Raw genomic sequence first — 20,392 nt, 5'->3', positions numbered from 1 at the left:
CTCAGCTAACTGAGGCATCTTGAATTGAGGTAAGTATGAGCAGAGTTGGGTAATTTCAGTAAACTGGTAAATTTTTACACACATGAAAATTATATTCTTGGGATGTATTTTAAGTCTGTCAGACTAACTTGAAATGAACTTTGGTACCCAACGAAGTTGGCATGAAAATAACTAAGCAAAGCTATGTGAAGTTCATTAATTTCTGAAGTTTCACTGACTGACTCTGAGCACATCTGTTCCTTGAAAGACCATTCTTTTAGCATATTACTATTCCTGCATAGAGGGCCTGTGACCTTATTAGGGGGAAATGGTAGGGATTTTTGTCTTCTTGTCACATTAACTAACTGGAATCAAGTGCTCATATTTGAAAGGTTTTTTTTCCTTTGTTTGTTTTTTTTAGTTTTAGAAAAGTATTTATGAAACTTTTTTTTGACAATTAGTAATTAGATAAACTATTCGTATAGTGGAGAAGGAAACAACCTTTATTTTTCAAGCATTTTTGGAAAGCATTATGTAGTTGATTCATTGTTTTTTGACAACCTTAGCAATTCTTTTGTTATGGGATTTAGAAAAATAACTTGCAGAATGTTCAGTGCGGAGCCTTGGAATTCTCTTAATGTCAGGAAAAGGACACCAAGAGATCTTAAAAACTGTCTTGCTTATAAAGTAGAGATTATAGAGGTCTGGAAATCCTCTTAGCTTGATGAACTAAAGCTAAAATATAAAGAATAATATATTCTCTTTCATGTATGAATGTATCATTAATGACCTACCATATGTGACATGTATTTTGTTGATTTTTCTCAACAGAAATAGAAAACATGGAATGTTTAGTAGGTTATTCAGATCAATTGTGCCCGTAAAAAAAAAAAAAGGCTTGAGAATTTGAATTGACTGTAAGTTCAAGTTAAGTAAGCAGGATGATCTACCAAAAAAGCTAAATTGATTTAAGATTGTGTTATAAAAAATATTAACTAACAGTTTTCAAAATATAGTCCCTAGAACAGAAATGTCAGCATTTTATTAAAAATGCATAATCTCGGGCCCTGTCCCAGACATACTGAATCAGAAACTTGGCTTTTGCCCTAGCAGTCTGTGTTTTAATAAGTCCTCCAGGAAATTCTGATGTATGCTGAAGGTTAAGAACTACTGATCGAGAACAAAATCCTCTTCTACTGATCAGAGCATTTCTGGATCAGTTATTATTGCTTCTACTGTGTAGTCTAAAAAAGAGGTTGACCAGCTGAAGTCTTCTAAAAGATTATGCTATAGCATAGGAAGGACTAGAGGTTAAATCCTATGGGGATATTTGACAAAAATGTTTATTTACGTAGCCTATAGAAAGGATAACTTAGAGGCTTAAGGCATGTAATTGTTGCCTTCACTTAGCTCCTGAAGGTAGGACTTAGAAAAAAACCTTCTGGCAAAAATTTTGTATGATGTCTTTGTGATTTAGTGATCTCAACTTCTCTGGAGGTATTTGTGTAAGTTCTAGATACTGTCTTAATGGCAATGCTGTAGTAGTCATTCCTGTAGTGGTCTGAATCAGAAAGCCACTAACTAAGGTCTTTTCTAGACTTAGAGAGTTTATATCTATGACTAGCACTAAGTTACCATATTCTCAGTGAGTTTCTGGTTTTTACCTACAGTAGTATTCTCAGAATTAAGTCATGTGTCAACCTCTTTTATTTGAAAATTTTATTATTTCTGTTCATCTCTGGCTAGAGTCAGAATTCTGAATCAAATGTTATTTTTCTTCTGCCTGTTGAAGATATTGTTTCACTGTCTTCTAGCCTCTTCCCGTTGCTGTCAGTTTTATTGTTCCTTTATGGGCAATTTGCCTTCTCTTTCTTGTTACTTTTAAGATGTTTATCTTTTCATATCTCTGACTTATATTCTGGGTGATTCCTCAGATCTGTCTTTTAATCCAATTTATTGTGTATATAATTTATTGAATTTTAAATTTCGGTGTCAATTTTTCCAGAAATCCCATTTGGTTCTTTTTCATATCTGTCTATTTCATAGTATTCTGTTATTTTGTAATGATTTGAATTCCTTTTATCTTGTTTATATCTTAAACATATGTATTTTATTTTAACTTCCAAAAAAAATTCTTGTATCTCAGATCTCTGCCTGGTTTTTTTTTTTTTTTTAATTCTTTTTGATCCTTAGATTCTACCTCATGAAAAATCATTTCTTTAGGCAGTTTTTAATTTTGATTGTGAGCTTATCTTTGACAAGAATTGTTTTTCCATGGGAACTCATGTTTCTTAGATTATGAAAGTATCCATATTGTGCTCTTTTGCATTTGTTTTTCCTGGTTGTCTCAAAGGTTTCACTGATCCAGGACCAGTTTTTTGTTCATATTTTAGCTCAGGGCTTCCTGTACTACATTTGTACTGTAAATTCTGAGAGCACATCAGCACCTGGATTTTGATTTCTCATGGGAGACACTTCTTTCTCCCAGTGCAAGGTGCACAGCTAAAACAGAGCTTCTATGTCACTCTAATTGGATTCCTTTTTACTGGAAGTATAGGCTTTTGAGGTGTCAAAATTATGCAGAAGCTATGGGCTGTATATTTGTGTCCCCCTAAAATGTATATGTTGAAATCTGAACTTCAACGTGTTGGTATTTGGAGATGGGGCTTTGGGAGGTAATTAGGCATGAGGGAAAAACCCTCATGAATAATGGATTAGTGCCTTTATTAGAAAAGGCCAGAGAACTGGCTTGTTCTCTACCCACCATTTGAGGATACAATGAGAAGGTGGTAGTCTGCAACCTGAAAGAGTTCTTACCAGAAAAATCTGATTTTGTTCTTTGGTTATCCATCCAGGACTTTTCTGCCTGAACATTTGTACTATTTTGTAAATTATTCTCCTCTGATATGTTCATTATTCTTGGTGTTTAACTTTTCTTGACTCCTCTTGACAAACATCAGTTGACCTAATAACTTAATCTTCTGTATTCAAATTGATCATCTGCAATTTGATTTTTAGCTTCATATTAGTTCTAAGTTTTAGGAGAATATTTCATGTTTCTTTCCCAAATAACATGGGTAATTTTTCACAGCATAAGTCCTAAGCTTATTCCCTCTCATTTGGATCTTCAATTAGTTACTATGCTTTTTTTTTTTATATATATAAACCTTTTATCATATCTGTCTACCTTTATATTTCTTATTGACTTTTTAACTTATAATATTACTTTACCTCACTATTTTATCCTTATTGCTTTATGTTTCTATTTTATTGGAAACAGTTTATTTTATACTCTAGATGATGACAGTAAAGAGTTTCTTGAAAAAAATTTTTTTGATCCTCTAATATATAATTTTCTGAGGCTTGATAATTCTCTGAGTCTTTTGGATGTTGTATTAGTTAGGAGTCTTCAGAGAAATACAACCAATAAGATATGTGTGCATATATATAAGAGATTTATTATGAGGAATAGACTCATGTGATTATGGAGGCTAAGGAGTCTGAAGATCTGCAGTGGTAGCTTGAGAGTTTGGAAGTTAGTATAAGTTTTAGTCTGAAAGCCAGCAGGCTGAAGATCCAATAAAAGCCATGATTCAATTTGAGTATGAAAGCTGGAAAGACTGGATGTGTGAGCTTAAGGCAGTTAGGCAGGCAGAATTCTCTCTTACTGGTGGATAGCCCTTTTGTTTTATTCAGGCCTTCAACTGATTGGATGAGGCCCACCTACTTTAAGGGAGGGCAATCTGTTTTACTCAGCCTACTGATTTAAATACTAGTTGCATCCTAAAGTGCTCTCACAAACACACCCAGTATAATGTTTGACCAAATATCTAGGTAGCCCATGATATTTGGCCAGTCAAAGTCAAGTTGACACATGAAATTAACACAGATGTTGTACCGTTTCCTTTGTTTTGCAGTATTTTTACCTGGGCTGTGTGCTAGTATTTTACTTTCCTCCTTACTTGACCTCAGATGTAGAAGTTCTTTATACACTGTCTACTTGTTAAAAAACTAGGTGAGTTGACAGCCTTTCATCCTTCTCTCTGACCCACTTGAAGTACCATCCCTTATCCAGACTATTTATGCTGCATAATTATGTGCATACCTCTCATCTGATTTCCTGATTCTACTGGCTTTCATGTAGTTATCAGTTATCAATAATAACAGTGAACCAACTTCAGTGGTTTGAATACCTATGAGTATAAATATATTTCATTTTATAATAACAATTCCAGAAATGGTAATGGTTTAGAGGCTTGGGAATGTCAGGGCTAAGGTCTTCACCTTTCTCCTGGCCGTTTCCTCAAGGTTCCAAGGTAGCTGCTAGAATTCTAGCCATCACATTTGCATTTAGACAGCAGAAAGAAGGAAAGACCAGGCCAAAAGGCTTTTGAAACATTTCTACTTTCAAATGATTTGCTTCCCATATCTGACGAGTTGCTGAGCAAAGTTAATTATTCTAACTGTTTATATTGACAAGGATTATTTTGTTAAAGTAGAAGGGGCCATGGATAATGGATATGCAACCAACATATTCTGCAAGTATATTCTTTTTTCAGTGATGGCATCTTCTTCCTATCACCCATGTCTAGTTCTCTGAAAATTTTCTGAACTTGTGGAATACGATGTACATGATCAATTTCTAGCATGTCCTGTTAGAGATCCTTCAGTTCTTGTTCTTACTTGGCCCAAGAAACTATACCTCTGAGGTTACACAACCTTCCACCAATTTTCTTTCTGCCATAAGTTTCTGCCATCTCTCCAAGATTTGCAGCTTCTGCTTAAATAAGAATGTAGCTGGGCAGCAGGGCATAGGTGAGGGACTCACTAGGAATAGGGAGAACCACATCAGAAGTTAATGGTTAGGCTTAGCAGAGTCTGAAGAAGAACAGCTGCCTGGTCCTATATTATGCAATGCTCAGGGTCTCCGAGAACAGGAGGCAGAGATGGTAGAGGAACTTTTCAAGATTTGATGTCTCATATTCTGAATTTCTAGGAAGGTTTTTCTTAATTCAGCTTCTAGCCTTCTACTTAGGATAATTTCCTCTCTGGGTTTGTCAATCTTGGTTTTAGCGTTATTGTGGCTTTTTATCTTTTTCTGTGTCTTTACTATTGGGAGTGTTTGTAGAAAGCTGTATAGAGGGACTGTTAGCCAGGCAACCTTTATTCAGTGGGTATTTATTTTAATAGCCATTTGGTTTCATTACCTTTTAATGAGTTCTTTGATAGCAAGTTCCTTAATTAACAAGGCAGTCTTTCAGGTTTCCTCTTCTCTAATTGTTAACATATTTTGGTGCTTTCACACAGATACACTGTGATGAAAAGTTTCCTCTTTTATAGCTTCTGTAGGGCCATTCAGACAAGGAAAAGACAGGGACGGGGAGAATATGCAACACGTTTCCTTGAGATATAAATGATTTAAGAGCATTTGTCCTCCCAAACTGAGACGTAGTCACGTTTCATGCTCAATTTCCTGCAACGTGATTAACTCAGAGTGAATTTCTAGCTGTATGAAAGTTGACTGAGTCCAGCTCATGTTGGAATTTGTATGTTGAATTTTTATATAACCACTTTCCACAAGATGTGGAATACTTAATTCTACCTGGGACCTAAATAAATTTTCCCTTTAAATTTTCCTTGAACTATATATAGATATAGGTAGTACTCCTCAAAATGACAGGACTGTTTTATAATAAAGTACCTAACATTCATGGAGCCTCTGCTATGTTCCCGACACTCTACAGGGCTCTATATTATCTCACTTATTGCATATAATTTCTGCAAGGTTAGTGTCATTATCTTTATTTTATTGATGAGGAATCTGAGTCTAACTCAAGATAAAACAACTTTCCTAAATGCCAAATAAGTGATAAGGCCAGAATTTGAACCTAAGTTAATATGAACCAAAGTTCTTGCTCTTTTTCCATGTAAGAGAAAGACTTGCACTCTAGTCCTATCTTGTTTCCACTACCATTTACCATAAAATCGACATGCTGGTTCAGGCATCATTTTCCCTAAAGTGAGATTAAGTACAGAGCTAATTAAATTCTTGTAAAGAAGATCTTAAATTATTTCCCTCAGAGAAATCTAAGGTTTTAAATATTCTGAAACGAAGCATTTGTTATTGGCAGAAAATAATGAACCAAAGCACCTACAGGATACATTAGCTCAAAAGAGCAAAAAGAAACTCAGGCTAATGAGGTGTTTGGGTGGAGAAATGCTCTTATTTAGGGTATTGACCAGTTAGGAACTGAGTAATAAGTTGTACGTGGAAGTTAAAAGCGACTGGCTGGCAGACAGTCAGGCGTCTGTAGCATCGTGTTTTGTAAACTTTCTCCTATGGCTGTGGTGTGTTTTTTTCCAAGCCCACTTAATTTTTTATGGGGTTTGTAAAGGTCTTGAATAAACAATTGAGATTATAAAGGTTTTCCTGGAAGCTTTGGTTAATATTTTAATATACTCTGCATTGTCACATTATTAAATAGCTTATTGGAAAGTTTGAAAGACAGAGTAACTTTTTTATTTTCCCTATTTTTCTTTTTTCTTCCCTCCTCCCCTCCTTTTTTGGTCTACTTGTTAAATATCAAAATTGGTTGTACTTTTTAGCCGATTCCCTCCTTCTTTTTATTTTAACTTTATACGTCTACAGATCACCCGTGGATTGGGAATCCAGCATCTGGGAGGCCTCCACTTAAAATGCACTTCCAGTGAAATTACAGTTCAGAGGGTATATCTTGAAACCAAGCCAGTAACTATAAATGTATGTAGTATGAGAGGACTGGAGAGAGAAGGAATTGGATAGGGTCAGAAAATAGGATCTAATAGAACTTGGGGGATTGCCTCATCATGACCTTTGCTCATTGATATTTGAATCTGAATTTTTGGCATCTTGGTTGTAGTCTGGTGAAATGTCAAGCATGAAGAGACTTAATACCCTGAAGGATATTTCTGTGTTAATGAGATGACTTGATGAATTTGACCTTTAACCTGAACAGGAGTTGAGAAAAGAAAAAGGAAGAGTTTGTTTGTTTTCTTTCTTATTATGAGAACTTCTTATTCTATAGAGGTTTGTGTAGCAAGAACTGTTCTTATTTGTAGAGTACTTTATATTACCTCATTTCAAATTGGAAGCCACTTGAAACTATTTCCATGTTGTTGTTGTTGTTGTTGTTGTTGTTGTTGTTGTTGTTGTTGTTGTTGTTGGGATGCAATGAAGATCACCCAGCAAGTCCTACCACTTTTGTGAAGCCTTCTCTGAACTTTTCTTTTAAAATCACACAGTGCTTAGAGTTTATTCTGCTTAGTTTAGTGCTTAATTGGATGTTCTCCTTGATTTGCTTCAGAATACGAAGTACACTTTCCACTTTTTTGCATGACAAAATCTTTTGGTTTAAAAGAAGCAAATGATGTGACAACATGAATTTTCTCGCCAGTGTACTCCTCTTCCTTCCCAAAACTTTTTTTTGAATGTATTTTAACTGGATTGAGAAGATTAAGAGCTTTGGTAGTTGACCTTCAGTTCATTTAGTTGATTCTTTTTTTGGCTGTCTTGGAATACAGACACATCGTAGCTGCATCAAGAGACAGTATGATGTTGAGCTAGTTGTTAAGATCTCGTGACTCAAATCTCACTGCACCTCAAGTTCCTCATACGTTCAAAATATGATGGTAATACTTAGCTCATTCTTCATCTTGTCTGGCATTCTGCTTCTATTCTCGTGTAGTCTCGGTGCACTGGGACCGTCATAGCTTCATAAGATACAACCTAGATGTGATTATGGGTGATTTGAAACTGTTCCCAGAGGTATCCAAAGGCAGTTTTGGTCATTTTAGGTTTCGGTCAGTTTAGATTGTCTTATCTAATTCTTACCCTGTCCTAGAGATTGGCTGTATGCTCCTAGAAAGAATCTGCTTCATAATAAGATTACTTAATGAAGAGGTCAAAACCACCAATTTTTATTGCTTAGTGTATTTTTTAAAAATTTTTGGCGGGGGTGTAATTATATTTATTTATTTTTAGGCTTTTTTTTTTTTTTTTTTTTAACGGAGGTGCTGGGGATTGAACCCAGGACCTCATGCATGCTAAGCACGCACTCTACCACTGAACTCCACCCTCCCTGCTATTGCTTAATGTATTGATTGTTATTGCCTGAGTCTGTGTTTATCCTTAGAAAACAAATGGACACTGTGGTAGTAATGTAAAGCAGAAGTGAAAAAGAGAATGATAGTGGACTGTGAATTAGCAAAGCTCCGAAGTGCTTTCTAGAGTTAGAGAAATGTTTAACAGTGAAAATAGGCATTTTAGCAATGATCACTTTGTTTTGAAATAAAGAATTAGCTTGAGGGGAGGTAGGGCGGAGAGTGATTGGAGCACAGTTCAGTAACTGAGCATGTTAGGATAGTATAACAAATGCTCATGTATAAGAGCGTTTAGCTTTATTGAGTTATATGTATTGATTGTAGACTTGAAAACCAAGTCTGTGTTTCATGTTAGTGTTAAAGTTAATAAGCTGTTTAATATTTTGAGATGAATAATGAGTCTGAAGTGTCAACTAACTTATCCCAAATTAATGCTGCTAGAAAGTGGCGGAGATAAAAATTCAAGCTTGGGATTTCCTGACCCTGAGCTATCTTATTTTTATTTTATCCGTCCAGCTTTACTTCTCCTTGGCAATCTGCTGACCACTGAAACAAGCATTTCAAATGCTGTCTTCTCAGATTCCAACTTAATTGGACTTTCAGCTCTTTGATTTTTCACACCTCCGCGTTCAGCTAGTTGGGCTCTTTAAGTATCTATCTTGGCTGGGATAATTATGTTGAACCACAAGTTAAAAAGCACACCCTGGCATCAACTCTCCAATATTTGAAGAGTTGGCTCCTGAACTACTCCTGTCTGACCTGTTTAGGTCTAGTTTTTATGTCTGGGATAACCTGTTAACGCTGTTATTATCTGGACCTGTTTTTGCCCAGCTGTTCCAGTACAAGACAGTGTAAGATTTACTACTGCTTTTTAGGTGTTGATTTACTGGAAAGATACAGATTTACGATGTAGGACTGGGTAGAAGTACCAAATAATTCTATGAGTCTGTCTAAATTTTTTAACCTCACGGAGAACCTTAGTTTATTAATCTACAGGACAGAAATAATGCCAACTTCTTGGAGTGATTGTGAGAATTTAGTGAAATAACATAAGATGTCAACTGCCTAAGGATAGCGCATCTTGGGCATATAGTAGTTCCAAGAGACAATAGTTCCTTTCCCTTTACTCTGCCTTCTGATCTACAGTGTTGTCTCTGGGCATCTGCTTTGATCTTGTCCTCATTCCTTCACTGCACTCCCACTTCCATTGTTGAAAAGCCTTAGGGCTTCTCACAACTTTGATTTGCTCCCCCTCTGATTGTTCACATGGGGCATACATGTGACAATTATGTTTAACCCTATGGCTCGATGGTGGTCCCTGTTCCAGGTCTCTAGTGGGTCTAGTTGAAAGCATGCCATTTAATGTGGATTTCCTGTATAATGTGACTTTTCTCTTTAGGATTCCTTATACTTCCATTGCCTCTTTCCCACTTGGTCCCTATGGTATTCCCTAACTTAAGTATTTCCATTTGTTGTCTTAAATCACCCACAGAACATACAAGCAACCATACAGACAAGGAACATTTTTAGAATGTGTAATATAATAGATCATTGTTTATTATTCTGTTATTTTTAGTTTATAAAATAGTATTTTAGTAAAATAAAAATTTAGAAGATATTCAATCTCATAAAGTTATCAAAGACATAAAAATCATGAAATATCTCATATTTATTTAGTAGAAAAATTTATAGTAGTACTCAGTGCTGGTGATTATGCAGTTAAGTGATACTCTCAGAGATGTCTAGGGACATTGTAAGTCAGGACATACCTTAGGCAAAGCAGCCTACCTGTGTTCCTCTTCATATCTACAAATATGCATTTTAAATCTAAGTATATTGACACTCCTCATTCTAATGGATTAAAGAAATAATCTTAAAGGAATTATCAGAAGTATATAAAAATGCATCCAAATTAAAAAATTCATTGTGGTATTATCTATTATATTTTTTCCATTTAATGCCTACTACTTTTGTGGAAGGCCCTGTCCCAGTGAAACATATGAAAAAATATATTTAAAAAATGCTATAATCAGAATCTGGCATTTTCATGAAGATCTATATTACTCTGTGACATACTCTGTTTATAATGGCAAAAAAAAAAAAAAAAAAAAAGGAAGAAGGAAAGAAACAACGTGGATCTCCAACAACAGAAGAATGGACAAATACATCATGGTATACTCCTAAAATAGAATGCTGTTTTATAGAATAGAATAATTAAAGGAATAAACTACAACCATACATATTTCATTTTAAAAAATTCACATTCATAGGGCATGATAAGTGTTCCTACAGTGCAAACTATTTTCTGTTTCTTGATTTGAGTGATGGTTATGTGTGTGTTCTCACTTTGTGATAATTCATTTATCAGTATAATTAAGATTTGTGTACTATTCTACATGTAGCCTGTATTTTAATAAAGCTCTTAGTTTGCAAAAATAAAAATAAAATCACATTCATAACACTGAACCAAAAAAGCAAGTCGTAGAAGGACATACTGTATAATATTATAGAAAATTTCAAATAAATAAGATAATACAATATATTGTTTCTTGTTATATACTTGTCATATGGTATTTAAAAAATACAAATGGTAATCTTAATACAAGAAATGGTCACTCTGGGGAGAGGGAAGAAAATGATTTCAGGAGGTCGTACAGGGGCTTAAACTATATTTGTACTGTTTAGGGGATGCATGAGTGTTCATCATGTAATTCTATACATTGTTCTGTATGACAAATATTTCATAATTTAAAAAAAGTATTCACTGACTAATTGGAGAACTCAGCCTTTTTAAAACTTATCCTGTTTTTCAGAATAGATTATAAATTACTGAAATAAAATGGATATATATCTAGAAAAAAATGACTATATCTTCCATGGTGTATAACTTAGACTTGGGACTAAGACATAATTCACTAGAGGTAAAGCATTTGAATCTTCTAAGAAGATAGTAAAACATCAGTACTTTAAAAATTTGCTTAGGGTTTGTGTTCATAAACCTCAGTATTTATTATTTTTTGAAGAAGTGAAATTTATCCTTTCAATTTTTTATTGAAAAAATCTCTGTTTTAAAACATTCTTTTCATTTTATATTTGTTAAATCATAAAGTAGTAAGCACTTTGGTTTCTTGATTAGTTGGAAATTGTTGTTTACATTTGCTTTTTAAGAATTATGGTAGTTTTGGAAGGGACTTTCTGAAATATATTCTCTGTAGAAAAGTTTAATTAAGATTTTGAATATTGTTTACCTATTGTTGATTTAGGAAAAAAATGCTTCCTGAATAAATACTGGGCTTTATGAATTTAAGCTGAGTAATACAGTGACATGACTTAGGGTGATGGAGCTAATATTTAGGATGATTGCCATCAGGTGCTATTAATTCCAAAATTACTTGAATGCAAGGGTTATCACGACGGAAGAAAACCTTAAAGAAATTCGTAACGGAAAAATAAATTATTTTAATTTCTGTTGAAATTTCATTTTAATCCATCAACATTATGATTCACATTCTTGCATTTCAGGGGAAGGTGGCCCAGACAGCATGTATGTCAGCTTGCAAGCATTTAGCCACATCCTTGATGCAACTTTTGCTGGAAGCTGAAGTAAGACAGCTCACCTTGGGAGCATTACAGCAGTTCAATCTGGATGTCAGAGAATGTGAACGTAAGACAGTGACTATCTCTTTGCTTGTTTGTTTTACGTGTATATTCACTTCTGGGGAAAAGAAAGTTTTAGGTCGGGGGGTGGGGTTGGGCCTCAGCCTCATGGAGTCAAAGAATACCTAGATGACAGAAATAATTTGTAAGACATCTAGAAATAGAGTCTACCCGCAAGCTAATTGGAGCACCCAGAAGTGGCCAGGCCCATGTGTAGAACAGAGAAGATCCCTGGCCACATGGAAGTTAGCAATCTGGGGGGGGGGGGGGGAATATGAGACAGACATGCATTTAATCCACACCAAAGAAAACCTGATTAATCCAAAGACTTCAAAAGAATGCAGTTCCCAACCTTTTCTTTCTTATGTTGTATTTTAAAACTATTTTTTTCATTTTATCTGCAAACTCTTCTTAGTCTAAGGAACAAATGGAGTGTGCATTTATCAGTCAGAAATGCTTTTCTATGTCAGGGACTAACAGAAAACTTTAGACAGATTGATTAAAACAAGTAACTCAACAAATCTTTAGCAAGAGAAACACAAGCATATTATGGTCAGATTGCTAAAAATAATAAAAGCGAAAATCTCAAAAACAGAAGAAAAGACACATTACATAATGAAAAGCAATGATAAGAATTACTGTTAACTTCTCAGAAACAGTGCAAATCAGAAGGCAGTAGAAGAACATCTTTAAAATACTAAGAGGAAAAAAGCCTATCAGCCTAGAACATTTTGTCTTGTGAAAAACATCCTTCAAAATAAAAGTAAAATAGACATTTTTCAAACAAGCAGAAGTTGAGAAAATTTGTCACCAGAAGTTCTGCACCACAACACATGTAAAAGTGCAGAAGTGACCGTGATTTCTGTGGCTGGATCACAAAACACAAGCAGCCCCCGTCTCCTTGGTTAGCAGTTGTGTAAAAAGTCCCACTACCCAGAGGCCTCCAGGCTGCGAGGAAGCCTAAACCAGCTCACGTGCAGAGAACACATGGAGAAGCTCTGATACATGACATTTTAAATTTTACGTCGTGGGTGTTGTATTTCGTTGTATTCCTTTAAATAGTGCTGGGTTTTATTCTGACCTGCATTTACATTACTTGGTTGGATCTTTTCAAGGCTTGCTTTTACATTTCTATTGGGTTCAGAACAGCCTTTCACATAGGTCATATTTAACCCCAAATCTAAAGCAGTGCCATTTGAAGGGTTCTCCCCCATGCCTCAGGTATCTGAAGATCTTTCAGCTTTGGCTGGAGGGAACCCAAAGTATACCCAGCTCTATCAGAGCTCCACAAATTATTCTGCCTATTCATTTCCGGTGATACTTTCTCCAGCCTTGGGTAGTTTCTTCTCACACATGCACAGATTAGTACTCAGCCAAAAATTCAGTGGGATCCTTTTGTGCTTTTCCTGAGTGCTTTCTTTTGCAGCTCCCTCCATCTGGTAACTGGCCCTGCAAATACTAGTTGCCTTGGCATTCTGGGCTGCAGTCTCTGACTTTGCAACTCAGACCACCATGCTTTGTTTGGGTTCCCCCCCTCCTTTGCCTGCTGTGCATCACAGCCTGGAAACTGCTTCTAGGCATGCTCACCTGGTTTGTTTTCTTTCTTTCAGGGATCACAGTCCTGCACTGACTGTTGTCTAATATCTAAAACCATTCTTTCAGGTGCTTTGTCCAGTTTTCCATTTTGTTTTCCTTCTTCTTCAATGGGAGGATGAGTCCCCTTCCTATTACTCCATCATGACCAGTAGCAGAATTAAGTGAATATCTTTTCAATTTTTTTTTTAAATCGAAGTAGTACCTGCTTTTTGTGGAAATTCTAGGGGGGAAAAGAAAAGTACAAAAAGAAAATAAAAATCATCATAATCTTATCATGAAGAAATAAGTACAATTCCAGATATTATGCCCAGACATAATATCCGCAGAAACAGAATTGTTTCTAGAAGCCATTCACTGGATTTCTTGTACCTAGTTAGCCAGAATTGTTTTATATGCCTCTGCCTTAACCAGTTATTCCCAGGAGAATGAAAACATAATGACTGGCTAAACCAATCAAGATTGATTCTTGATGCTGAATACAAAGTTGCCCTTTTCTGTGTTTTCAGGACTAGTAGAGCATCATTCTGATAAAACAAAAGGGGTGAAAGGCTTTGGAGGAGGCAACCAGTCAATACCACTGGCTGAACAGTGAAGTCTGATGAATGTTTGAGGATGACCTATGACTGCATTTTTGGTAGAGCCAAACGGCAAAGAGGGATGGAGTGTGATAAGATACATGAGCTGAGAAGGAGCAGTAATGGTCTGGGAGAAGCACTGATGAATAAGGAAAATGCCCATCATATAGCCTGATTCTGAAGTACATTCTACGTAGAAGGATGAGCAGCTTCTACTTGAGAGAACTATTGGTGCCCTTAGCAGGGAGCCAGCTTTCAGCTGAGACTAAGAGGTAGAGAGAGATCATTTAATGAAAAGGTGGAAACAGAATAGTTTGTTAACTATGCAAAAGGGGTTCCGGAGAGCCAGTGTCTTCGCTGAAAAGCCATTCAGTGTTTGTAATAGCCTTTCAGACTTAGGATCAGCTTGAAGCCAACATTTGGACAGCATGGCAGTCCCTCGAATAACCATATTACCACGGACATTTTTTCCCCGTGTATTGTGGAGCCACGAAGGTTCATTGATTTAGAGTTTAATGTTTCATTTCTGATTGGCATTAATTTGTCTGTCAAAAAACTTTCCATGGACATTTATTTTACTTTAAAAGAAAGAATTCTATTCTATGTCTTTTGCTATACCACCCCCCTCATTTTTTTCTTTAGATGCTCAGTGGTCTATAAAAAAATCTTAAAGAAATGATACATAAGATTCACGGAACTATACAGAGGCGTATAAAAGCCGCCCCAAATGACAAGATAATTAACACTTTCATCTTTCTACCCAGTGGTGTATGCGTGAGGTATTTTTGCTATTGTCTGTAAGTCCTTGGAAGAACTGTGTAGGTCCTGAGAGAAATCAAACTTTGGACAAGACAGAATGTGAATATGCATTGAGTGTTTGAGGCCCGGGCTGCCACTTTCTAGATCCCGTAGACACAGAGGAATGATGTGCACTCCCACAAGCCCGGGACCTTCAGCTAGTGTAGTGTGGTTATTAGGAGCATAGGTTTTAGAGTCAGTTCAACCAAATTGATTCAAGTCACCATTTCTTTTTACTATGACCATGTGTAAGTTATTTAACCTCTCACAGCCCCAATTATGAAATAGGAATAATAATAGTGCCTAATATTACAAGGGTAGGCTCAGAATTAAATGAGGTAACGCATGAAAGTGTTTATTTCATGACTCGCAAAGTACTAAATATGCAATAAGGGGTGGCTTCTCCTGTTGTTACCGTTAGCAGCAGCAGTAACTGTTAATAAATATTTATCCACAACTCTCAGAAGGTCTTTTGCAGACCACTCAAACCTTTGTCTGTAGTTTGGGAATCAGTTAGGTTTGGAGATGCTCTTTTATTTGGTGTAAGAAATTAAGTTTTGCTTCTTGGTAATTGTCTGTCAAACTTCCGTGGTTGTTCTGAAAGGTACCATCCAGAACTGATGATTTTCTAATTTTCAGCTTATGCTTTTGCAAGAAATCAATCAGTTAGCTCAGATGTTTACTAGAGATGGTATAAAGAAATTTTTGAACACCACTGTCTAATAAGAGTGTTGTTGTTGGGTGATTTCTTCCTGACAGGCTACCAAACCAAGCACCTTTAAGGTGAAGATTATGAAGAATTTAGGAGATGTGAAGGAAATACTCCTTTCCCTTTAAAAATCGAAAGTGACCTCTGGGTATTTCTGCTCTGTGTAGATTTCATCTTCCATCGCCACTCGTTTGTATATCTTACATTTGCTTTTGGATATTGGAACACTGGATCTCAGCAGGTCTTAATGACCTAATACTTAACCTCCTTGATAAAACTTGGGTTGCTGTATCATTCATGTACTAGGATGTTCAGTCAGTGTCTAGATTTGGAATTTCCTAAGCATTTACTTTGTATATTCTGAAAATAAGGAGGACTAGGTTCATATTCCAGTTCAACTACCTGTTAACAGCACTAATTCAGTAATCTGTTCATTTATTCAACAAATATATGTGGAGCCCCTACTCTGTGCAAAGTACTGTGCTGGAGATTGGAGACAAATGTGGGAAACCATTGATTTTAAATAGGAGTTGCTTGATTAGATTTGTGTTTTAGATGGAACTCTCATGTATCAGGAGCCTCAGAGACCAGTTATAAGGCTGTTGCAGTAACCCATGTTAGAGAGGGTGTGGGAGCTTCAGTATATTGATTCATCGTAATTCAAGCCATTGGAGTGAATGAGTCAGCTCATCAACCTCCCTGATCAGGTCCGTCAGTAAACTAGAAACGCTAATCCCCGCTGCGGTTGTCTCACAGTATTGTTATGAGGTCAAATGAGATGATTCATATAAAATCCTTTGTATACAGCCATGGAAATTTTATTTATTATAGTTTCAGTTATTTATCCATATGCTGTCCCTTCTTTTTGTCTCTTGTTTTCTTACCGCTTCCATTGTTGTATGGTTTATGATGTTAAATACTTTCAGTGTTTAGTTATCTGCTCAGGTTCTTAAATTATTCAGAAGGTTGGCGTATTAAAGATATAACATAATTAAGCCAAATCCAGGGGATATTTGTTTGCAAGGAAATGCAGCATCAATTGCTTCTTTTTAAAATTAGTGTAGTCCATCATTTCCCAGGACCCATCAGTCTTTTGCACAGAACTGACTGGGTCCCTGTACAGGAAGGTAGTAGAATGCATCTTTGCCAAATTCTCAATACTTTGATGGTTGAGTTAACCTAGACTTGGCTAACTATTTTAGAAAGGTACAGGGCTCCAAAGCCATCCATTTCACCCTTCTAACCATAATAGCCCTCACTTTACAGGTCAGAAAACCAGTGGGGAGAATCTGTCTAAACTCAGGATTTAATGAAACAACTCTGGAGTAAATTCATGATCACAGTGAGCCTACTATAATATAAAAGGGTGTCAGAATACCATTTGTCACTTAACTCCATAAGCCCCACTCTGACTGAAGGGTCAGATCACCTTCTGCATCCCTAAAGAATTAGTTTTAGCTCAAAGTCAGGATCTAGTAGTTACTAAAGAGTGTGAACATTTTCATCTCTGAATATATTCACTAAACTATACGGCCACAAGTTCCCTTGTGGTATAGCAGGCTCTCTTCTCACTCAGGGGGGAGATGTTTCAGCAGATCTTAATCAGGCAAACTTTAATAGGCTTACTTATGATTTTGCTGCTAGGGCTTCTTTATAAAGTGATCTCTCTGAACCTTAAGTACCAGGCCCAAACAACTGCCATTTGGGGTAACTGTACACACTTATTTTGGTTTTCTTCATTACTTGAGCCCAGCTATCCTTGACTCTCCACTTCCATATAATTAGTTATCCACCATTGGTCACTTCCCACAAGAGTCTGTCTTAGGGCTTCCAGTATTCCTTTACCAATCTCTTCCTGATGTGAAGGAGACAGAAGAGAAGAGAGTCCTCAGGACCCTGATGAGAAACATAAGGGAAGCATATGTGACAGGTCTCACTGTCATTCTTCTCTTGTAGCCTTTGAAGTTTATATTTTGCAAAGGAAGATCTGCTCCTTAAGAATGAAGGCCGTGCTAAACCCAGACTGGAACTGTCAGCCAGCTAAGCAAACTGTTAAAGTGACTACCAGCCAGTACATTAAATCAAACCTCTCCAATGAGATGCCCTACAGTAATTAATTTGTCAAGCAAGATTATGTTTACTCATCCTTGAATAAGTAGTACAAATTGCATATCCAACTCAGTATTTTTTTTCCTGAAATTCCCGAGAAAACTCTTACATTTCCTTCTGACTGTAATTCTCTTCTCCCCTTATTTTGCATATCACCCTTGAGCCCATGTTGTGGTTAGATCCTAGTCACAGGACCAGAATCCTAGGCATAGGGCAGAGCAGGGCAGAGTGCTGCTCTTCTCCAGCAAGTGTCCTGGAGAAGGCTGAGGGGTCAGGGTTTCACAATTTCTCTTAGCACCCTTACATTCATCAGGGAGATGTGGTGAGATTATGAGGACAGCTGGTGTATCAGTTCACAACTTGAAAGATCAGTTTGTGTTCTTAATGGTGCAGCCACTATGGAGGACAGTATGGAGGTTCCTTAAAAAACTAAAAATAGACTTACCATAAGATCCCAGAATCCCACTCCTGAGCATATATCCAGAGAAAAATATAATTCAAAAAGACGCATGCACCCCAGTGTTCACAGCAGCACTATATACAATAGCCAAGACATGGAAGCAACCCAAATGTCCATTGACAGATGACTGGGTAAAGATGTGTGTACACACACACACACACACACACACACACACACACACACAATGGAATACTACTCAGCCATAAAAAAGAATAGAATAATACCATTTGTGGCAACATGGATGGACCTGGAGATCATCATTCTAAGTGAAGTAAGTCAGAAAGAGAGGGAAAAATGCTATATATCGCTTATATGTGGAATCTAAAATAAAGGACACAAATGAACTTATCTACGAAACAGAAACAGGCTCACAGATATAGAGAACAAACTTATGGTTACCAGAGAGTAAAGAGGGTGGGAAGGGATATATTGGGAATTCAAAAATTGCATCTCTTGGGGAGTGATGGAAATGTTAGCTATCTTGATTGTGGTGGTGGTTTCATGGATGTACACATCTATCAAAATTCATCAAATTGTACATCTAAAATATGTGCAGTTTACTGTGCAGGAACCATACCACAATAAAGGTGTTAAAAGAAAAATCTATACTCTTGATTTTCAGCTCACCCAGCTATCCAGCTGCAGACAGATGGGGATTATTACAGTAGTGCCTCATGATGGTTCTGGGTTTTCTTGGATTCTTGAGGTATGCATTCTAGCAAGGACCAGGCTGCCCCATTTTTATTGTAAGTTGCCCAGCATTATTAAAAGCTGTCACATGAAAGCTTTTCATGTCCTTCAGTTTCAGTGGGAACTTGTTCCCAAGTGACTTAAGAAAACACCTTAATTATGAGCTTGGCTGCCACATTCCACAGACTATTGACTTCCCATCCTGGAAAATGAAAAGATATATTAATGCCCCTTTACCTGCCATCAAATCCCTGTTAACAAATCCAGACAGTCTACTTAATCTCTAAAGTCTGGTTTGCCTTAATAATCTGTCTTAATTAAAGTATGCTAATTTGCAGGGAGCAAAAACCTATTCAAACAGTTTAAGAATAAAGGCAAGCTTATTTTGAATATATGGGTTTCATAGGATCCAAGAAAAAAGTAAATAGCAGATCATTTAGGTCACGGATCCTGTCTGCTCATTCCTGTCTCCTTGGCATCTAGCACTGTTCCTGACATGTGGTACTTGCCTAAAAAGTATTTGTTGAATGAATAAAAGTGAATCACTTAGCAACTACCTCAGTTTCTGGATCCTTTGGTCATCTCTGAAGAGGGAAGGGATGGAAGTAGGAGTAGGAAGTGGCTTGGGGTAGATGTCATGTGAGGTGAATAGCAAGACAACCAGGGATGCAGCTGGGATCCTAAGGAGTATTCTCTTAGAGGAATGTACAGTTGGCAACTTAAGTATATATATCCTATCACCAACTTCTATGGGTTATAAAGCCATCTTTGCCATCAACAGTCAGTTCTCAGTATATCAGCTGTATAATACATACGTAATAATTAAAATCATAGACAGATTTGCCTTTGAAACCTGGATCTTTAATAGTTTGGCGTCACTCCTCCTCTAAACCTCAGTTTCTGTTATTTGTAAAATGAAGTTACAGTTAGACTATCTCATAGACTCATTGTGATGATTAAGTGAATATTTAATGCATACTTGTTACTGAACTCAGGTCTGACTGCTTGCTGCTCGAAAGCCAATATTTGAGAGGCAAATGTTGGGAGGAAAGGAAAGGCTGCTTTATCCAGGAGACCAGCAGCCTGGGGCAAAGGCAGGTCATGTCCAAAAGCCAACTCCCTGCTGCTGACCGGGGGTGGGGGGTGCAGTTTCAGGGGTCTGTAGGCAAAGGGAAGGGGCTACATGTATGGCAGCACAGTTAGCTCTGACAGTCATCTTGAAATTGGTCATGCAGTGGTCTGATTGGCATCATCTTGATTGTTTTAAGTAGGGTTAATCTTCAGTTCCAGGATCGGTTTGCTCCCATTTTCTTGAGGCCGGTTCTCAGAATCATGTAAATTGGAGCAGCTTATGTCATGGCTACAGTCTGGTCACCATGTGGTTAACTTCTTCCACCTGGTGGGGATTTCTGTAGCTACAAACCATCTCAAAGGATATGGCTCAGAATATCATCTATAGCCCTTGAGGAGGAACTGAAGTTCTTTGTCTTTATTTGATGACTAAATAATTATTTGGTCTTTTTTTGGATGGGAGGGGGTAATTAGGTTTACTTGTTTTTTCTTATTATTATTTTATTTAATGAAGGTACTGGGAATCGAACCCATTACCTCATGCATGTTAAGCATGCGCTCAACCACTGAGCTATACCTTCCTCCCTTTATTTGGTCTTGTTTGACTGC

The 20,392-nt window shown here is 36.8% G+C and overlaps 1 protein-coding gene and 1 non-coding gene across 5 annotated transcripts in view; one reads left to right on the top strand and one right to left on the bottom strand.

Annotated features, from left to right (window-relative positions):
- Positions 1–20,392, top strand: part of EXOC6B (exocyst complex component 6B) — a 532,267-nt gene that overhangs the window by 360,472 nt on the left and 151,403 nt on the right. For all 4 annotated transcript variants that reach the window (XM_032497821.1, XM_006176112.3, XM_014551873.2 and 1 more), the window contains one exon: positions 11,641–11,782. In XM_032497821.1, coding sequence (XP_032353712.1) covers positions 11,641–11,782 — 142 coding nt within the window. The remainder of the gene's footprint in view (positions 1–11,640; positions 11,783–20,392) is intronic.
- TRNAV-AAC lies at positions 20,293–20,364 on the bottom strand. Its single transcript has one exon. It is a non-coding gene; the product is annotated as a tRNA-Val (tRNA).

Source organism: Camelus ferus, chromosome 15 (assembly GCF_009834535.1).
Source record: "Camelus ferus isolate YT-003-E chromosome 15, BCGSAC_Cfer_1.0, whole genome shotgun sequence".
NCBI lineage: Eukaryota > Metazoa > Chordata > Mammalia > Artiodactyla > Camelidae > Camelus > Camelus ferus.
The sequence above is the reverse complement of the archived record's forward strand: the minus strand, read 5'-3'. Positions and strand labels throughout refer to the sequence as shown.